The sequence below is a fragment of the Salarias fasciatus genome, chromosome 14 (genome assembly GCF_902148845.1).
Source record: "Salarias fasciatus chromosome 14, fSalaFa1.1, whole genome shotgun sequence".
NCBI classification, from domain to species: Eukaryota; Metazoa; Chordata; class Actinopteri; order Blenniiformes; family Blenniidae; genus Salarias; species Salarias fasciatus.
In genome coordinates, this window is record NC_043758.1 from 34,264,426 (window position 1) to 34,285,030 (window position 20,605).

At 45.4% G+C, this 20,605-nt stretch overlaps 1 protein-coding gene across 7 annotated transcripts; it reads left to right on the forward strand.

Moving 5' to 3' along the window:
• The first annotated feature begins 320 nt into the window (after positions 1–320).
• On the forward strand, positions 321–19,531 carry picalmb (phosphatidylinositol binding clathrin assembly protein b). Of its 7 annotated transcripts, none has more exons than XM_030107976.1 (24): positions 321–917; positions 6,795–6,937; positions 7,036–7,111; positions 7,191–7,293; positions 9,084–9,177; positions 9,326–9,437; positions 9,547–9,653; positions 9,735–9,776; positions 10,387–10,410; positions 10,863–10,948; positions 11,043–11,166; positions 11,244–11,377; positions 12,055–12,155; positions 12,322–12,474; positions 12,742–12,825; positions 13,703–13,789; positions 13,931–14,041; positions 15,346–15,462; positions 15,546–15,576; positions 15,654–15,753; positions 16,697–16,756; positions 17,399–17,503; positions 17,825–17,930; positions 18,838–19,531. In XM_030107976.1, the coding sequence occupies exons 1-23, from the start codon at positions 788–790 to the stop codon at positions 17,915–17,917; spliced, it is 2,217 nt and encodes a 738-aa protein (XP_029963836.1). In that variant the 5' UTR covers positions 321–787; the 3' UTR covers positions 17,918–17,930; positions 18,838–19,531. The 7 variants fall into 7 exon arrangements, with proteins under 7 accessions (XP_029963836.1, XP_029963839.1, XP_029963837.1 ...); XM_030107977.1 differs by lacking the exon at positions 10,387–10,410 and adding an exon at positions 10,268–10,279 and having other exon boundaries at positions 322–917; XM_030107979.1 differs by lacking the exon at positions 13,703–13,789.
• The last annotated feature ends 1,074 nt before the right edge of the window (positions 19,532–20,605 follow it).

A 20,605-nucleotide genomic window follows, 5' to 3' on the forward strand; every position in this document is an offset into this window, starting at 1 on the left:
TCAATAGCATCTTTATTAATTTTTTTACAGAGGCAAATGGTGGAACGTGTTCCACACTTCTTTTAGATGGTCAGACAGGCCTGTTGATGCCTGTTTTCCTCTCTTCCCGTCGGGATCCGGGCCTGGCGGTGCGCTGTCTTCCTCCGGCCACGGCGCGCTCTGTCTGGATCCACCTGCTCCGCAGCGCACTCTGACGGGGGGCGCACAAAGACCCGGTCCTGGGGGAGAGAGGAGCGAGCAGCCATTTCCCCTCCTCGGTGGTCTTCTTTCCTCTCATTCCTCTTTAAAACCGGAGCGGCGGCGGCGGCGGGAGGAGGATTCGGAATCGGAGGCGGCGGTGGAGGAGGAGCGGCGGCGGAGAGACGCAGGGACCTGGAGCCACATCGGGATGAGAGCGCGGTAGAGACCCGGGTCGGATGAGTCAGCGACCGGACCCTGCTATCACCACAGCTCCCCCCCAATCCCGAATGAATCCCGTCGGATCCGAGCGGCGCAACAAGACAGAAACAATCTAACATTTTTTGTTGTTTGTATTGTTGTTGTCTTCATTCCGCCCTCCCCTGGCTCGCGTCTGCCATAGCCTAGTTTTGATTTTTTTATTCCCACCAAGGTGGAGAGAAAAGGGGGGGCCCGGTGAGGCTGCGGAGGAGGTGGAGAGGGTTTATTTCATTTTCTTGTCCTCCACACAAACTCTTGAGGACTGAATCCGGAGGGGCGATAGGTGTTTTCTTTTTTTGTTTAGTTTAGTTTTTTTTCCCAGTCTTTTGTTGCGTTGGAGTGAAGGAAGATGTCGGGGCAGAGCATTACGGACAGGATAACTGCAGCCCAGCACAGTGTAACGGGATCCGCCGTGTCCAAAACAGTATGCAAGGCCACCACGCACGAAATCATGGGCCCCAAAAAGAAACACCTGGACTGTGAGTATGTTGGGTTTTTAAAAGAAGTGTTGTGAGTTTAAAGCCTGGCAGGCTCAGTGAGTTGTGGCGATGGTGGAGCTGAGCAGGCCTCAAGCCCGAGCTGAAGCTAGGCTAGGCTAACGCTGCTAACCGAGATTATATGGAGCCACACTGAGCTCAGGCCTTGTTGACAGAAAGCTGTGCCTAAATACCATCTTCTGTTTTAACCACCTGCCTTCATCCCTCCTCATAAATACCTCTCTGTTCACTGTTTAACCATCTGCTGCTGTCAAACCAGGCTGCCTGGCTGTCTGGGTTAGTCTCGTCCTTCTCCTTTTCATTGATTTGTAGCTTCAGTTTGGGACAGAAACACATCCCTGAACTGATCAGTAACTTATACTTTTTACTAACATCCAAACAATTACGAGTACAAATCCTAAACTAACGGGCCTCTGCACTCTCAGGCTGTGATTTAACATTTACAGGAACCATCTGTAGTGACACTGAGTAATGTGATCCTTGTTTCCTGAAGACACACACACACACACACTCAGACTCACACACACACTCACACTCACACACACTGAGGTGACTTTGTGGGATAATTAAAAGGTCACAGTGTAGTTCAGTTGTAGCAGGTGTATCGGTGGTTGTCACCTTTCCTCACACACAGGCCATGAAGCACAAAAGCTCAAATCCTTGTTTGTCGTTCAAAGGTTTCTCAGTATTGATCTGCACTTCCAAATGCTCATCAACATTGACAACAGTGATTTTATGAAGGTCCTTCATCTTAATATAAGTGATAATATGAACTTTTTTGTATGGACAACTGTGTAGTTGAGTTGTGCTACATCAGCATGTGTATGGGCAGCACAGAAGAGGAAGTAAACATTATACGGGGGCTTAAATTTTAAAATGCAACTAATATAAAGGATAAGGACAGAAACCCTGTGACCTGTGCATGTATTCAGATCCTACCAGCTCCCAGAAAGAAAAAAAATCTGTTCTGTCTGTTGAGTGTCTTCATCATTACAGCAGCTGTCTGGTACATACTGGAGCTCAAGCTGATCGTCTGGACTGCTTCAGTGTGTTTGTCTCTGGCTGGTTGTTGGAAAAGCTGCAGGTTTCTCACCTGTTGTGCCACTCAGACCCCCCCACACCCTCCCCCCTCCCCCCAGGCTGAGGTGATACGAGTGAAGGTTGGCAGCGACTCCCTTGTTGGCTCGTCCCAACGTAAGCTGCAATCCCCTGTGACTGACGTGGCTGGGCACGCGCGCCGCACGCGGCCTGCGTGGATGGTGGCGTGACGTCCTCTCGTGAGGGAGGATGCCTCAGTTTGGGCAGCAGCCAGGATGAGCCATGCTCAAGTTTAAATGGGATCTTTTTGATTCCTTGATGGTAATCTTCTCCACCCTGACACGGCAGACAAAATTATTTTTTACTGCTCAATAATTTCAAGAACATTTTTGACAGTTGTGTGCCTTCATTAGGGAGCTGACTGTACTTCAGATGAGAGAGACAGATGGAAAATGACCAGCTCCAGTGTGTGTTAAAGAGCCAGAAATGACTCGATTAATGCTTGTGTAATTGTCTGTTAATACTTTAGTTTTTAAAATAGCAAGAAACAGCCAGCAAGCAATTTTAATTTTTTGTTTTGCTTTTTTTTTCACATACATGAAATAATCCATAATAATCCATCTTTTACTCCACTTTTTCCAACTACACTGTGCTGATCCCAGCTGACTTTTGTCAGAAAGTGTCAGGCACATTCGGACCTTTAAATTGTGGATATAAGCCTGAATTCTTGGAGGAAAACTGGACCTTTTCACTGTGATTGAAAATCACAAACCATTGCACTGTTGCTGACCTTTGTCATATAAAATTTAACTTTACCTGCAGTGATCTGATTTATAAAAAGTTTTCACACATCTTAGTCAGCAGAATCAACTCTTTCCAACACACTGAGCTACAGCCAGCTGTAACGGTGTAATGCTTAAAAGGAGTTTTGTGTATCGTGGTATGATAAACTTCTTCAGCTGTAGAATAGTAATAAAAACCAAACTATAAATAACCTTAACTTGTGTATTAAAGCTGGATGGGTTGAACCAGAAGTTCATGTAATGAAAGAATGTTCAGGTCACATTTTCGTGTTGTTTGCAACAAATGCAGTTCGATCACCAAATGTAGTGAGTATCTCTGGATTTGTGTTTCTTCTTGTCTGAAGTAACATTCAGAATCGAGGGAACATTTGTGTGAAGCTACGGTTCTATATTTTCGGTCTAAATCTGAGATAGTTCAGTTTCCTCACTCATATTTCACCCAATCACAGTTTCTGGATCTGAATTTCAGTGGTGAGTTCATCTGAAAACATGCAGATGTCCCTTTAAAAAGAGGCGGACACACACACACGACTTCAGGTCTACTCTGGTAAAATCAATCGCTTCAAGTTTCTTTTCCATTTGCCTCCATAACCTTTCAGTTTGTCCAGAAGGCGTCGATGTTCCTCCACGGTTTATCGGCACAATAAAACAACATTAAAAACATTAAAGCTTCACATTTATGAGCACAAAGCAGATGAGTGATGAACAGATTAACTGATTCATTCAGTTTGATTAGGCATAGTAATGGAATTGGGCCTTTTATACAGACTTCTCATTGCCTTATTCACTGCATCAATAAATACAAACTAGGAAAATCCCCAGTTGTTCAGTCATAAAACACTTGTGCATGAAAAGTGCTGTAAAAATACTCGAAAAGAAGCAATATAGCTGTGCATTTGTCAGTAAGGGCGATCAAACCTTCAACATAAAATTCAAAGAACAAGTCTAAAGAATTCTGGAGAAGTGGGACTTACAAATTTGCACCCTTACTCACATTTGTCATAAACAAACTTTTCTTCCACCAGTCGTCAGCCACACTGGCCTTTCTCTCACAGTGCTTTCTGTGATTCTGGTAAATAAAGCTATAAAATCTGTAAATATCAGCTTTCCATCTTCTACACTGGCTTTGTCCAGTTTCCTCTACTTAATATGACAATTAATCCAAATGATGCTGTTTATGAGTGAACTGCAGCTCTCCAACCAGCCACATCGCGCTTTGCCACGGCCGTGACACCAAGGCATTTCTGTCCTGTGAATGAGTTCAGCTGGAAATCTGTAATGTGAACAGTTTGGGGGGTAGTGAGCAGGCTGATTGCAGCATGACATGCTGTCAGTGTCTTCCTCTTCCTCCTCCTCCTCCTCCTCCTCTCTGGGCAGTTCAGCCACCCATACTAACTGCTGCTGCTGCTGCTTCTTCTTCTTCTTCTTCTCTGGAAGGTTATCCTGTCCTACTTAGAGTCCCCCGCCTTTTGAAAAGTCAAATATAGGACAGAAAGGGAGACCCAATTACCCCATCAGTCTGATCGCTGCTGTGAATGGCGGGGTCGTTAGCGCCGCCGAACGTCGCTCACCCGGATTGGAGTATGAAACATATGAGTGGAAGAAGTGGGACAGTACGCTTCATGTGAAGATGTCTAACTCTCCGTTCTGGGTCTGATAGCAGAAGACTTTATTATCATTAACAATTCTAATGAAGGCCGCCATTCACAGCTTCTGATTTCCTGATTGCAGGATGAGTCCACGGTTTGGTGTTTGTAATGTAAATTTATCTTTTAAAAACTGATAGCCCATTATAATCATGGATCCTCTGCTCAGGTCTAGAAAGCACAGATGCCACCAGTTATTTAAGGTATCAGTTGTACTCTGTCTTTCACCACCAGTGAAGACGATAAACAAGTTTTAAAAATGTCTCGGGGATTTTCCTGAATCATCTCCCAAAAAGCTGCAGCTTGTTTGAGTTGTTTCCGCTCTGATCCAATAGCTCTGCAGAATTTAAGGCTGGTTCTGATAGAAAAGTGTCACAATAGACATTATTCTATCATTTTATGTTGTCGGTTTGTTCCATATAAGGTGATCGGCACAGTGCAGCTGTTCCTCAGTTTGTAAAATCACACTATTTAAATGAAATTACACACCTACTCGAGAAAAATACGTTTTTTTTTTTTTTTTTTTTTTACAAAAAATTTAATGTTAATTATCCACAATTAGTTTTGCATGATTATGTTTTCGTATGCCCGTGGCACCGCACTGTGACGGCAGATAAAACTGTGGAAATTAATTAAAGAAAATTATGTATTTAATGACTGTATTAAAGAGAGAAAATGTTTTTTTCACAGTTTTAAAGGCTCTAAGGAGCTTCTTTTGGCACATTTAATTATTAACCATTGAGTGATTATTATAAAGATAGAAAATTAACCTTCTATCAGTTTATTAGCAAAACGAAATAAAAGTTCAGTGGCTAACCAGTACGTTGGGGCTGTTTGTTGCTTTTATGTTCAAGGTTATCTGAAGCTTTTTTTTTAAATATTTTTTGCAGACAAACTTACTGAGCAAACTTGACATGTTTGAGAACCTAATCTTTTATAGAGCATTCATTAAAATCCTCCAGCATTTAGAATTTTATCCCAGAGTTTTGACTTTAATGAAATAACTGATCATTCTTTGGTTTTATTTCTATTTAATGAATTTTCTGATTAGAAACAGAAGTCACCCATATTTTATCATTCCCAGCTTAAAATACTCTCTAAATTGTATTAAAATTGATTAATCTAATCTATTAAGTTCCCCAGTTCTCTACTAGAATGTATTATTAGCACAAAAAGAAGGAAGATAGAATTAGGAAACACTGCCTGGGATGTGACTTCCTCAGAGTAAATGAAAAATGAAATTCACCGGCACCAGCAATTTAAAAATAAGAGTTTGTTTTTCTTCAGCATTTGAATACATCCATATCAGATTTGTGTGACGACCTTTAGCTTTACAGGTCAAAACACACAGAAATCTTCAGTTTTGACCTGCTGGACAACAGTTATTATATCTCTGAACTCATTCACATCTGCTTCATGTGATTTCTGATCTGAAGCAGGAGGGAATTAACTGAGAAATAGGGCAGACATGTCGCATTGTATTTTATTAAGGGATATAAACAGTATGCAACATTCGGTCAATACAAACTGAAACATTAACTAATTCAGCGGCTTTTTCTGCTTGCTTTTTGAATTCATCAATACATTCATCAAACTTTAAACGGAGTTGAATTAATCTGTGTCAAATATGTTTCTTAGACAGTAACACAGAACATGCGGGAACACGAAACATAAAAAGCCAGCTGTAATGAATAAGATTACATCTAAAGGTGTGACAACAGTGATACAAGACAAATAGGAATTGTATCTGTGCAATAAAGAAAAGTTCTGTATATCAATGTCTGATGAGGCAAAAAAACAAACACTGATGTGATATTAAAGCGTTTGAATCAACAATGTTTTCTGGCGTCTCCACATTATATTTCAGACTCCACCTTAATAAAGCTGTACAACAACGTGTCAACAGACAAGATCCTTTTAAAGAAGATGGACCACTGGCCAGCTCGGGCATAACTCACTTCAACTTTAACGGAAACTGGGAGAAATGAGGAAAAATCTGAATTATTCTGAGATATTGATCAGTTTAATTGGTCCAGTTTGGATCTGCATTCATTCTAAACACACTTCAGCTCATCCCTCTGCCCTCACACTGAGAACAGTGGTTTTAAATCAGCCTCTGTATAAAAGCTCCAGTGTTTTCCTCTGTGTGAAGCACAGAGAGAAAACAAAGAGCGAACTGACTCTGTCCCCGTCGTTTGTGTTTAATGGATGCGGGTCGTTCATGAACGTCGCTGCTCCGTCACATCGTGGGGATGTTAGTGCAGGGTGAAGCGGGCGGCCATGTTTAAACTACATCAACTCCCAACACGTCAAACTGAAAGGATTAACGTGATCATCTTTCTCCCGTCTGACCGTCGTCTCCTGTCCTTCAGATTTGATCCACTGCACCAACGAGATGAACGTCAACATCCCCCAGCTGGCCGACTCGCTGTTCGAGCGCACCACCAACACCAGCTGGGTGGTGGTGTTCAAGTCCCTCATCACCACGCACCACCTCATGGTCTACGGCAACGAGGTGAGGGGCTGCGGCCGCTTCCCACGCCTGCCGACGGACGCCGTCGAATGTTTACCACCCGTGTGTGTGACGGAGAAGCTTCTCCCTCTCTCCCGCAGCGCTTCGTGCAGTACCTGGCTTCGAGGAATACGCTCTTCAACCTCAGTAATTTTTTGGACAAAAGTGGGTTACAAGGTACGTTCTTGATCATAGCTTGTTTTTAAAAAAAGAAATAAGTATTGGCTGAGTCCCGTCTTGTGTTTTCGTGCTGCAGGCTATGACATGTCCACCTTCATCAGGAGGTATAGTCGCTACCTGAACGAGAAGGCTGTGTCGTACCGACAGGTCGCCTTCGACTTCACTAAAGTGAAACGCGGGTGAGTTTGAGCAGTCCAGAGGTTTTCTCTTCTACCGTTCAGCTACACATTTAGCCTTATTTTTTAAAGAAATTACCACTAATGTTCACTGTCTGCGGCACACTCCTGAGTTCTGAACTGCTCGATGCTGTTTGGTCATAAATTGTGTTCATTTGAATCCATGTAGAACATTCTGGATTCTCGAAAGGAGTTTTCACAGCAGCCATATTAACTTCAGTGTAGGCCTGCACAATATATCGTTTGAACATCGCCATCGCAATGTGCACATGTGCAATAGTCACATCGCAGGATGTGCAATATTTTTTTATTATTATTATTATTATTATTATTATTATTATTATTATTAACTTTTGTTTTGCTTCGTAAAAGCAGCAAGCTGCTCCATGCTCTGCACAGCTGCACTCTCTTCCTCCCTCCTGCTCGGCACTCACCGCCCCCCTCCCTCCTCCACAGCAGAGAGGAGAGGGGAGGGGCCGCTCTCAGGTCCACTCTGAACACAGGCGACATGCAGGAGGAAGCGACGAAGGATTTAGTCCTCAAAAGAAGGTCAACATCCAAAATTTGGATGTATTTCGACTGTAAAAAAAGATGATACAGAACAAAAAAACGTTCTCTGCCGACAGTGCCTCGTCGTGGTTGCCTCAACACGAGGTAATACGTCAAACCTGTTGGACCATTTGAAACGCCATCACAAGCTCCTGTATTTCCAGAAAAATTACAGAAGCCTTTGCCGGCATAACACCGCATGATAGGAACTCCAAACAGCATCGACAAATCATGGATGCAATAACTTTTTACCTAGCAAAAGACATGGTGTCATTGAACACCGTGGATCGTTAAAGAGGGATTTAAAAAAATGATCCACACGCTCGACAAGCGGTATGAAACACCACGTATTTCTCTCAAGTGGCCATCTCCCCAAATACAGCTATTCAGGTCATCTGGTGAAAATTATTCTATTTTTAATATTGCAATATATATTGCAATATATTGCAAGCCCCCAAAAAATCGCAATGTCAGTTTTTTCCAATATCGTGCAGCCCTACTTCAGTGGTCATGTTGAAGCTCCAGGTTCACAGCAAACAAACACACAAAGTCTGATTAGACTCAAAGATCTCCAGGTGTTTCCAAGCAAATCGCAAATTTATTAAAGTTCCATTAGAGTGAAAACAAGCTCAAGAGCTCTGAAATGACCGAACTTCACAGATTTCCACTCAGAAATCAACTCCAGGGTGCAGGATCTGGTCCCAGCGGAGTCGAGGTGACAGCAGGGTTCATCCTGGACCAGTCCTCAGTCCATCACAGGCTGAAATGCAGAAAGACGGAGGATCCCACACACAGAGTTAGAGCAGCAGGCAGGTTTTCAGTGATCTGAACAGTTTCAGACCCGAAGCAGTCAGACACTAAATCACATGTTTTTTTAATAGATTTTGATGTTATTTTTTTGAGTGACAGTTGGCCTTCAGTGTTTACATTTCCAGAGTGAGAGCAGGTTTATCCTCAGATTTTTCATATCAGAAGAATCATTATTGATTAATTTGGGCTTAAACGTCGTGAGACTTTCAAGTATTTGCTCCTATTTTTCACACCTGAAGGGTTGTAAGCCGAAATATTTTTGTGTTTTGCTCTCAGATTGCCTTGGGATGTGGAAAATATGTTTTTTTGCAGATTGACATCATTTCCTTTGGCAGACAGTTGTTGTTTGGCCCCCTGCAGTCAGTGTATGGAAAGCTCTGGTGTTTTAACGTCTCTTTCTCTGATCCGCCGCCTCTCGCCGGGCGTCCACGCAGAGTGGACGGCGTAATGAGGACCATGAACACAGAGAAGCTGCTGAAGACCATCCCCATCATTCAGAACCAGATGGACGCCCTCCTCGATTTCAATGTGAGTCTGAGGTGAAGCCTCCCGCCGGTCTGCAGCACGAAATCCGTCTGCTGCGAGACCGAGGCCGCTGTGTTAGATTCTCTGTGCGTCAACAAATCCTTTTGAGGAAGCGGAAAGATAAATGTTGGCGCTGATTGCCTTCCTGCAGGTCAATGCCAACGAGCTGACTAATGGTGTCATCAATGCAGCCTTCATGCTCCTCTTCAAAGACTCCATCAGGCTCTTCGCTGCCTATAATGAAGGCATCATTAACCTGCTCGGTGAGCCTTTTAAAGGACCACTCTCACGTTTCACCTCCTGGTTGTGCTGTAGTTATTTCTGTCCCGTCCCGACTCCCACATGAATGTGATGATTTCATTGTGAACGCAGAGAAATACTTTGACATGAAGAAGACTCAGTGTAAAGAAGGGCTGGACATCTATAAGAAGTTTCTCACCCGAATGACTCGGATATCGGAGTTCCTCAAAGTAGCAGAGGTATAGTTGACATATTCATTAATAAACACAACAACTTTGAAGAGCACTGAACTCAACGCGCCTCGCTTTTCTGCCCTGCAGCAGGTGGGAATCGATCGAGGCGATATCCCCGACCTTTCACAGGTGAGCAGTGACCCTGCGACGCGGTTCCCCCTCTGAATAGGAAATCCTGCTCTGCTTCCTCAGTCTGACTTCCAGCACTGACTGCTCTTTTCCCCCATCAGCTGTCTCTGTCCAGCTAGATCTTAGTGAACCCAACACCGATAGAAACCTGAACACTTTGCATGATTTCCCTCTCGGGCGCATGTTTTCCAAACGGAGGGGATCTTTCTGCTGCCTCTTATTCTCCCCCCCCCCCCCCCCCCCCCCCCCCCCTTTTCTTCTCACCGCCACCTTTTTTTCTGACTGTTTCAACAGTAAATAAAGGTGTAGATAAAGACCACACTGTAGAGTCTCCTATCCTCTAATTATGGAAACACTCGGCACATCCTATTGTGCTCCTCCAATTTCACAGACATACTTTCCCCCTAAGAGCTGCAGGTGAAATGCTTTTCCCGCTGACTGTCACCACCTTTATATTCTGTATTTCCCCCCCCTTTATCTTTCCACTTTAGTTCACAGTTTGTGTAAGTACTATCATTTCACTCTTCTTGTGTGTGCGTGACTTGCCTCAGTGTTGTCTCTTTGCATGCCTCTGCTCTGACTCTGTCCACGACATCGTGGTGCAAAACAGTTGAAGGAAAAAACACTGGCTGTGGTAAATCCTCTTCACTCTTGGTCGTGTTTTTTTTTTTTTTTTTTTGAGGCCAGCGTAGCTCATCTCCCGTTAAAAAAAAAAAAAAAGAAAGAAATGGCTGCCCTGTGTTTGCTTTAGGCACGGCCGATTCAACAACGCCCGGGTTGTTGAAGGCGCTGTGGTGCAGTACATCATCCCACACAGATGTCGCTCTCATCCGAAGTAGCTTTCTGGCTGGAATGCCGTCATTGATCAGTGGTGGGTAACCAGATAGCTCAGAGCTGGTCGGGAAATGAGGGAAATGAATTGGCCGTCTGCACTCTGATGGCGAGCGCGAGCTGCTTCTCATGGCCTGTAGTGTTTTCTGCTTCGTCTTGGTTGCCCACCACTGCCCTTTATGGTCTTGATGTCCACACAGATTACATTTCCGGCGCCTTAAGAAGCCGCTGACTGTGTGTTTTCTGTCATGACAGGCTCCCAGTAGCCTTCTTGAAGCTTTGGAGCAGCATTTGGCCTCTTTAGAGGGCAAAAAGGTCAAAGACTCGACTGCAGCCAGCAGGTACATTCATCCTCTTCTCCTTCATTTCTGAATTCTGATGCCTTTTATTCCTTTTCTGTGCTTCATAAAGTGTGGCTTTTCATGTTTTCTGCAGGGCCAGCACTCTGTCCAACGCAGTGTCGTCACTGGCCAGCACGGGGATGTCTTTCACCAAAGTGGATGAGCGAGAGAAGCAGGCGGCCCTGGAGGAGGAGCAGGCTCGGCTCAAAGCTCTCAAGGTGAGCGCCGGGATTTTACAGCGCTTGTTAAACGTGTTTGCAGAGCGGCGGCGCCTGAGCTCTCGTCACTCCTGCAGGAACAGAGGCTGAAGGAGCTCTCCAAGAGGCCGTCGTTCGCAACCACCGACACGTCACCAGTCTCCACCACCGGGGGCACCATCAGCACAGCACCAGCCATAGACCTCTTCTCCACGCCCAGCTGCTCCAACGGGTACGGCGCCACCCCCCAGTGATCCGTTAGCCAACTACAGCAGCTTCACAGAACTGTGTGATTCTAGTTTGGCACTTCTGTGATCCCAGCTTGGATGTTTGGGTGATCAGCAGCATTAAGAAGCTTTCCGATTTGTACTTGACTTTTGTTTCTCAGTTGAACCTTGGAATCAAAGTAACAAAGTCAGGAAATTGACCTGAAAACTCTTATAGGAGCGACTGCTCATCTGTTCTCTTCTCAGTGTGGCTTCACAGATAATTATTTATTAGTCAGTCGAGCTGGTGAGTCATGAGAACATGTAATCTGGGATGGGATGAATTCCCACACAGAACCTTGGAAATATGCAATCTGGCAGCACAAAACCATTTTGATTCGGTTTGCACCAGCACCGTGAAACCATTTCTACATTTTGGTTCTGATGTATGCTGTTGCGTTATGTTGTGTGTTGTTGATCTGGCTCTGGGTCTGCAGGCAACATGTGGCTCTTTGGCCCTTTTTGTAGAAGCTCCCTGAAGCGTTGACTACATTTTTATCTTCTTTTCGTTTTATTTACACACCTTATCACCCTCATTAATTTAAAGGAAGCATCAGGAACATCTGTTAGTTTGAATCCTGCCATGCTTCCTGAGCCGTGGTGGATATTTTCATGCTTGTTTCATGTTCCTGGTGATGCGCAGCGCGGTGAAGATGGAGAGCGACCTGTTCGACCTGCAGTCCACCTTCCAGCCCTCCATGCAGTCGGGCTCCTCGGGGCTCCCGGTGGCCACGGCCTGGGCAGGTACGGCGTCGCGCTCCTCCGCTCCACATCCACCTTCCCGACTGTTGTTCTGCATGCTCTCCTTCTCTTGTTGTTGTCTGACTCTGACGCCCTCCTCTTCCTCTCCACTCTCTTTTTTTTCCTCTTTTCTCTGTCTCTTTTGTTTCTCTCCCCTCTGCCTGCGTAGATCCTTTCACCTCTGCTGAAGCCGGGGATGAATCCATGCCAAACCTTAACCCTTTCCTCTCAAAACTCGTTGTCGATGCCACTCACTTACCTGTCGTGTCTTCAGACGGTGTTAACTTTTCCTCTAGGACATCTGCTCATGAAATGTTTGGTGGTAACGACTCATTTTGTTCCTCCTCAGAAGTCTTGTCGCTCTTCTTCATTTCTCTGCAGTTACCGATAAGCATGAGCTGCATGTTTGCTAACGCCGTAGCTCCAGTGTTGGTTTCCTGTCTGTGCCGGTGTGTCAGTGATGTTCTGTTGTCTCTGCCCCTCATATCGAGCTCACGTGATGTACAGACATGCCTTAAAGCTTTAAGTTGAAACCTGTTCTTTTTTCTTTTTTTTTTCCTTTTCACCAACACTATTTTTGATTCTCCAGATCGTTACAATCCCTTTATTGACACAAACTCATCAGTTTCAACCAATTACAAACGCACAGTGCGGATAGAGCACTCCATCTCAGGTACTATGACGGCTCCGCCAGCCTATGTTTGCTGGCAAACATAGCGTCCTGTGCAAATCCCCCGCAGCCTCTTGTTCCTTCTTTTCATATTGATAGAAGTAGAAATGTGAACGTAAACCAGTACCAAAGGAAAAGTTTGACATTTTCTCAGATACCTGTTGATAATTAAGATTTAATCTTTGTGAAGACCTTGTTTTCACACTTTCTGTTAAAGCAGGAGTGTTACCGTTGACAGCTTCACAGGTGAATTTACTGTTATTTAGAAGCACCAGTGAGTTTTTTTTTTCCACCTGTTATGAATTCTTAGTGCTTAATGAGCTGAACTTTATTCAGAGTTCAGCCATTGACTGCATAAGAAGATGAGCAGCAGGACAGATTTACAAGATTTACAAAATGCAAAAAGCTAAAATCAGCTAACCGTTAGAGGAAAGAGTGTTTTCCACTAAGTACTTCAGTTCAGCTTTAACTCATCATTTAATCAATAAAAACTGTTGATACTCCTGATTGGGTCGGCTGTGCTTGGCTGGACTTTGATTTGTATCTTCTAATGGAAGCTGAGCTCATCTCGTCGCAGGATAAAGTTCAGAAAGTCGTTGCGCTTATATCCGTAAAATGTCAAACTATTCCTTTGACATCTCTCTGGGATGCTATCCTACTTTTTCTGCACAGTTCTATCCTCCTGCAGATGTTTGTAGTTTCCCTTAAAACCCCCAAATTCCAGCCGCTAAGTGAATGTGTGATGCTCGCTGCCTTCTCTCTGCCTGCAGTGCTGTCATTTCCCACCTGCCTCTCTCTCCCGACCTGACAATGCCGTGGTCTCTCTGCTCTCTCTCTCTCTCTTCCTCTCTTTGCCTTCCTGCTTCTGGCGGCCTGTCAGACTCCTTCTGTGGTCCGGCTGCCCAGCACCTCCCACACCAGGCTCCCTTCCCCACTGAGCCCTCTACTGTAGCAGGTCTATTCAGAGGTACTGAAGGCTCCTCCAGGCCCAGAGTGAAGCCGGGTTTCTGTGACGTATCGAGTCGGCGATCAGTTTTCAGACTCATTCCGCCTCGTGTGGCCGTTTGACTCCAGCTTTCTTCTTCTTCTTCTTCATCTCTTCCTGAAGGATACTCGACGCCACAGCCTCCTCCACAGCCGCCGGCAGGAGGGCTCCAGGTGGACTTTGAGTCGGTTTTCGGAGCCAAAGCAACAGGCAGCAGCAGCCTGAATTCAGACGGTGAGGATTTCCCCTCCACGCTTCGCTATATTTAATACGGCGACCATAAATAACCGCGCATGCAGGCGGCGTGACTCGGGAGCCGTCCCGCATGGGACTTGGTTTGAAAGCCGAGAGGCTTCGCGAATGCCTTCCAACCCGTTGAGGTGATCCTCTGGAAGCAGAAAGGTCAATACGAGGAGGATAATGATCCCAGACGCACGTTAAGTCAGGTGATTTGTTGCATACCGAGCCGTTTGCGCTCCTGACGTCAGTCCAGCTGAATCACCTGCAACACTCAGCTTTATCTCACAAATCACCAGCAGGAGAACACACAGTCATCTTCCCCGCTCTATTTTTAACTCGCTCTGCAAACCGTCCAAAACTGCATGTAGCTGGCTCACAGTTTCACTCCATTGTTGCTTCCTCTTCTTTTTCTTTTTTATTTCTGTCCATATGAGTGTTTTAGCCTTTTAAATCATCAAATTGCTTTTTGGAAATTCAAACTATGATCCAGTCCTACATTTAATGTCATTAAAGCTGCAGAGGAGAACAACGCTAAGATCTTCAAATCTGATAAATTTGGATATTTTAGACCTGCTGTTATTCAGACTGGGAAAGTTAATAAAACTATTTGTTGTTTGATGCTCTTTGGCTCAGAATCGATTCAGATGAGTCTGAATCAGTTCTGTTTACTGATCGGTCCGTAATGCACAAAATAGATCAAATCGATCGTATTAGAATGCTCCCCAAAGTAATCTGCGTCAGTAACTGTTCTCCAAACTTTGATGAGACCTGATAAAGACATGAAATGAGTAACGACTCCAGTCAGATAGAACTCCAATCTCATGACAAAGGTTCCTCTCTCGCTTGCTTTTCTCTTGCTCTTTTTTCTAAAAGAGGAAACCTGAGTTCAGGTTGAATCATGTCACATTTCTTTCCACGCTGATGAGGAAACGGATCCAGTTTAGGTTTTTTTTTTTTTTTTTTTTTTTTTACGTTTTCTATAGCGGATGTTGGATTGTGACGGCAGCCTGAGCGCCGACGTGCATTTACAGTTATTAGGAGGCGCCCACCGCCGCAGCCTTCCCACTGATTGCATCTGGCTGAGCTGCGTGCGGTGTGCGACTCCTGCGAGCGTCCTCCTCTCATTTCCTGTCGGCGCTCGGCTGTTTGTTTTCTGCAGAAAGCAATAAAACGTCTGAATGATAACGATCTGACTGGTAATACAATGAAAACCGGCTTGCTTTATATTTGTCAACACTCTCCGCCAAAGCCAGGGGTTCAGAAAAGGTTGTGAGTCAGTCCTGTGTCTGTCTGGCCAGATATCACCGGCAGCATCCTGAAGCCGACGCTGGCCGGCTCCGGCCTGCCGTCCAATCAGCAGCCGGAGAAGCTGGTGTCGGACGACCTCGACTCCTCCCTGGCCAACCTCGTCGGCAGTGAGTGTGACGCCCCGCTAACCGGAGCACGTGTTCATTAGGCTCAGTGGACTGACGCCGCGCTCCTTTCTTTTCCCCTCCAGACCTCGGCATCGGGAACGGCACCATGAAAAAGTAAGCGGCGTCTCTCTCTCTCACGGCTTCCAGGGCGCTCTCGACCCGGCGCTAACGTCCTCCGTCTTAATCCGCAGTGACATCCACTGGAGCCAGCCGGGGGAGAAGAGGATGACCGGCGGCACCAACTGGCAGCCCAAGGCGGCACCCACCACGACCTGGAACCCCGTTTCCATGGTGACGCACACTGTGGCGACGGCGACGTCCCGTATTGTACAAGTTAACACACAGACCGCGTGCTACAGGGAGAAAACAGAGTGCTGCATTAAAAAGTAAAGGAGGAAGTTTGGGCGTTATCAGGGTGACATTCAGAGGGATCAGGACGAAACGAAACGAGCAGACCGCGACCTGAACGATGAAGAGGGAGAGCAGAGACGGTCTGACAGATAACACAGAGGCAGAAGCTGCTTCAGCAGGATAAACCCATGAGACAATATGAGAAGAGAAAACATGAGTAATAGAAAAAAAAAAACTTCTGACATTAATAAGTTCAATTCATGCATCTACGAAGTGAAGTAAAAAAAAAATTCTAGTTATTTTCCCTATTTTGTGACAAATATATACATTTAAAAACACAAACATCTCTCACATGCTTTAAAACAGTTTATGGATCTTTCTTTCTGTATTTATACAACATAGATAATTATATTTCAGTATTATGACTTGTTATGAATTGAATGATTCTCACACATAAGTTAATGGTTAAAAGAAATAAAACAATAACTTTGAAACCAGTGATTCCGGAGTGAGCATTATGTGAGATTCTCTCAAACTAAATGACGAGGAGGCAAAGCGTCTCGTCGGACGGCGGCAGATTTCTTCTGCCAGGAAGAGGTTTCTCCAGAAGGTTCCTCCTCTCCAGCACCAGCGACAGGCGGTCACACCACCACCACCGAGTGTCTCACTGCATTAGATAAGATGAGACTTTCTGAAGCCCGCTGTGGGGAGATTCCAGTCGCCTCGGCGGCGGCAGGAACGGTTTCAGACACAAATACATATAAAGTTCCCTTCTGTACTGTGTTCTTTCAGTGAAATCTATCAGCAGCTGGTCAAACTCTTCCTGCTTGCTTCTCTTTGCTCCTGAACGAACGTCTGACTTGATGCGCTCGTGTCTCCTCAGCCTCCGTCAATCATGGCCTTCCCTGCCACCACGCCCACAGGCATGATGGGATACGGCATGGTGAGTCCTTCACCCTGGTTTCTGTGTGCAGAGAACTGCTGTCAGACGTATTTTCTCAGTTTTTTTAATTTAATGAAATGAAACATTCTGAACTCACGGTGGAAATGAAGCACTGGGTGGACGAACAGCAGCTGAAACCAGTTTCAGTCATTTTCAATGTAACTGCTGCCGTTATTAAGGAATATAATGTAAAGAGACGGACCATGTTAAACCCCATCACCAGCTGTCACTGACTTAGGGAAATAAAGACGAGCTCCTCTCAGCTTTTAGGATTTTCCATTCAATGATAAAACCTGTCAGAAGCTGCTCAGTTCTGCTCAGTTCAGCCAGGAAGTGACGTTACAGGACGAGGATTAGAAGAATCAGAAACGGCATTTTTCAAACTAAAAAAAAAACTTTGAATCATCTTGTTTTCCATGATTATTTCTGTGATAATCAGCAAGGTCAATAAGCTAAACTAAAGCCAACGCGTTGATCCACTGAGCTCAGAATGAATGACAGAGCACTGGACTGTAACTGTATGTAATTCAGGAAGATAAACAGATTTTACCGACACAGAGGAGAGAAACGAGGAGCTGCCGACAGATAATGTAAACCGTGTTGTTATCCTGACTGACGCCTCCTCCGCTGGACTCGCTGCAGCCTCCACAGATGGGCTCCATGGGGATGATGAACCCTCCCACCATGATGTACAGCCAGCCCGTCATGAGGCCCCCCAACCCCTTTGGCTCGGTGTCCAGCGCTCAGGTGGGTTCCCGCCGGCCTGGCGGCGGCGTGGCGGCCGGCCGGCCCGCCGCTCCGCCTGCTCAGTTCCCAGGTGGAGTCGGCAGGTTGTGCGCGTTGTGCCGTGACGTTGTGCCATCGTTACCGGCGGTGATGACAGTTTGAACATGGAGCAGAACTGTGAATCACCCCCGTGGTTCTGACTCCCTGTCCCCCGGGTCTCTGTGAACCCGTCCTCCGTCCATCACAGCTCCTCCACACTAATCTCATCCCTCCTCCGGTCTCCGTACTGACTCTGACTTCTCCTCTGGTCCTCCCGCCTCCCTGTATTTCTTCCTGAACTAGCCCTCTGCAGCCTCTAGTCCTTCCAGCCAGAGTCCTCTCCGAGCCCCTGGACAGGACCCGTTTGCACACCTCTCTCTCAAGGATTTCTTGTAGAGCATCTCTTTAGGTACATCCTGCTCTTTGCTTGCAGACGCTCTTTTTTTTTTTTTTTTTTTTTTTTTTTTTTTGCATGAACTTGCACGCCCCGCGCTGAAACGCGCCTGATTGTTTGCATTGTCTGCATTTGATCCTCGCTCGCCCTGCTTCCACTGCCCCTGTGTTGCACGGGTTTGATGAGACGGGATCGCTCGGACCTTTGTTCTGCCGCCGCCGTCACCTGTTGCTCAAACCTGTTTTCCTCCCATCGGTGAACTTAATTCACTTCCTGTTTGCTAAACTCTGACTCCTCTGTTAATCACCAAATGCAGTTAATGCTTATTTTTTTACATTACAATATTTAATAAAAGTACTTTTTTTTTTCTTTTTTAAGGAAAATTGTCTTTTTATTTTTAATCACTGGAATCGCTCTAGACTGAAACAACTTCTAGCTGAGTCTCCATGATGGTGTCTGAACGACCGCGCACTCGCCACTGTTAATGTTTGTAGCATGTTCTTCTCTGCACGTGTGGTTTCACCACAAAAAGCAGCCAACAGCACCCACTAGTGGCCCAGCATGCTCACTGCAGTGTGGAAACAGACATCATTTTCAAAGCGTTACCTGTTCCATGTCATAGTGATCACACCTGATGGTTAATTAAACACCATGGCCTCTTTTATCGCTTCTGATTTGTTCTTGTTGCGATAAAAACACAGATTTATCATAATTTCTTGAAAGAGGAATGCATGCTGGGAAATGTTCTCCCAGCTCATTTTGTCTCTCTAAGTCAAACGCCTTAAATATACATTTAGATTCTTTTAATGTTCATTTCTTTAAATTGAGGGCAGAGTTTAGCAAACGTAGATCACTTGTGCACGCTCCAGCTTTTATTCAGCCGCCGTCTCTTCCTGACTCGCCGTCTCGCCTTCTCTTGCAGATGCAGTTCATGTAATTTGACGGGAAGTGTCTCTCGGAAGACGAAGCACTCGAGCAGCGGTCTAACTCTTCAGAGAAACATTCACAACCCCACCCACCCCACCCCCCACCTCCCCCCCTTCTATAAATGCAGACGTGTGGAGAACGGTGCGGCCGCCGCGCCCGTCCCGGACAGCGGCGGCCGCTTGGCGAAAGCTCACACTCCACCTCTTTGTAACCTGTCCGAGACGCCGCTGCTGTCTGACCCCTCCCCTCAGAGGACTCCCTGTCCGTCTTGCAGCGCGATCTGTAAAGATAGTCTCGGCTGCTGAGAAACGTTAACGTTATGTATTTTGGAGATGCTGCTGCGGTCGGATGTCACGGCCGGATGTTCAGGGCGGAGGGGGCGGAGCCACCAGGAGAGCGGTCCTTCCCCTTTCTCCATCCGATCACCGGTCATCCATTCCCCGCAGTTATTTAACTGTCACTAAGTAGTGATGCTAATGACGTTTACACCTATTTAGTTTTTGTCTTTTTTACCGTGTTTACAATAGACATTCCTTGTGTGTTGTTTGTATTTATTTATGATTATTGGTTTAAGACCGGGGGCGGGGTTAAAAAAAAAATAGTAATGTAAAATCTGCAGTACGTTGAACACGTGTGGGAGTGCTTCAGCATTAAAAACAAGGATCTCCGACTATCATTAAGAGGTAGAGTTTAAAAAAAAATAGATATTATATGAAATACACCTATTAAGCGGAATGATAGAGCACTAAATATTCTCCGAGTTTTGTGTTAAGAAAATTTTCTACTAGATGAAAGATTTCACAGTCTCCATTGTACTTAAAGTGCAGGGCTTAGAGTACGAGTCAGTTACCAGTATCTAGTCGATTCTGTGCCTCTAGGGTTTTGTTCTCGCGATGGATCCGTTTTCCTGAATAGCTGACAAACACTTCATCCACCAATCCGAAGCGTCGCACTGGGTGTCGGGCTCCATTTGCTTTAAGCTTGGCATGCCATTGACTCACTGACTGTAATCAAGGCTGCCTTTACTCTGAATGTGAAAGAGTTGTCTTCATGTTGCACACATCTTTCCACACTACAGACCCTCAGAGAGCCGGCTGGCAGCGGGAGCGGGCGGGGCAGCGGGGTGAGGCTACGGGGGGAGGGGGGCGCTCACAGACTTGATGTAAATTTAATTGTATAAAAGATCCCGAGGACCAGGGCGGAGCGGTGGAGCGCTGTTGATCGGCGCTCCGTGTATATAAAAACTGACTGTTCTTTGAGTGCAAAAGTGAAAGATGTATGAAATATGAAAGCAATTCAATCAAATTTGACTCTACCTAAGTTTGATTCAGGATATTCTCTGCGTTTGTCTCCGCAGATATTTTCTTTATGTAATTAGAACGTGTAGCAGACAACGACTGAAGTCTTTTCTTTCTTTTTCAAATAAAGAGCAGCTTCCACAAAACGCTGGATGTTTTTTTTTTTTTTTTTTCCTAATAAAACAGGATGGTGGAGTACTTCATTTAGTTATGAAAACTTGAGCTTTTACCAGGTAAGTGAATGTACATCAGTGACAGTAGAAATGTGATGAAGTGCTTCACCTGCAGCCTCCACCCACCAGATGACCTCCACTCTACCACTGTCCCCTCAGGGTCACGGCCTTCTCACCGAATGCCCCCAAAGCTCTGAAACTGCCTCCACAAATACAGTCTCCTGGACTGTTTTTCATCACATTTCTTTTAGTTTAATCACCGTTTTAATCTGTAGAACACATTTGAGCATAG

Excerpts from the sequence above, each read along its gene's own strand:
- picalmb (XM_030107976.1), top strand. The coding sequence starts at position 788 with ATGTCGGGGCAGAGCATTACGGACAGGATAACTGCAGCCCAGCACAGT. Across the intron at positions 13,790-13,930 it reads TGTAGCAGGTCTATTCAGAG|GATACTCGACGCCACAGCCT; the intron begins GTACTGAAGGCT and ends CTCTTCCTGAAG. Across the intron at positions 16,757-17,398 it reads GCATGATGGGATACGGCATG|CCTCCACAGATGGGCTCCAT; the intron begins GTGAGTCCTTCA and ends GACTCGCTGCAG.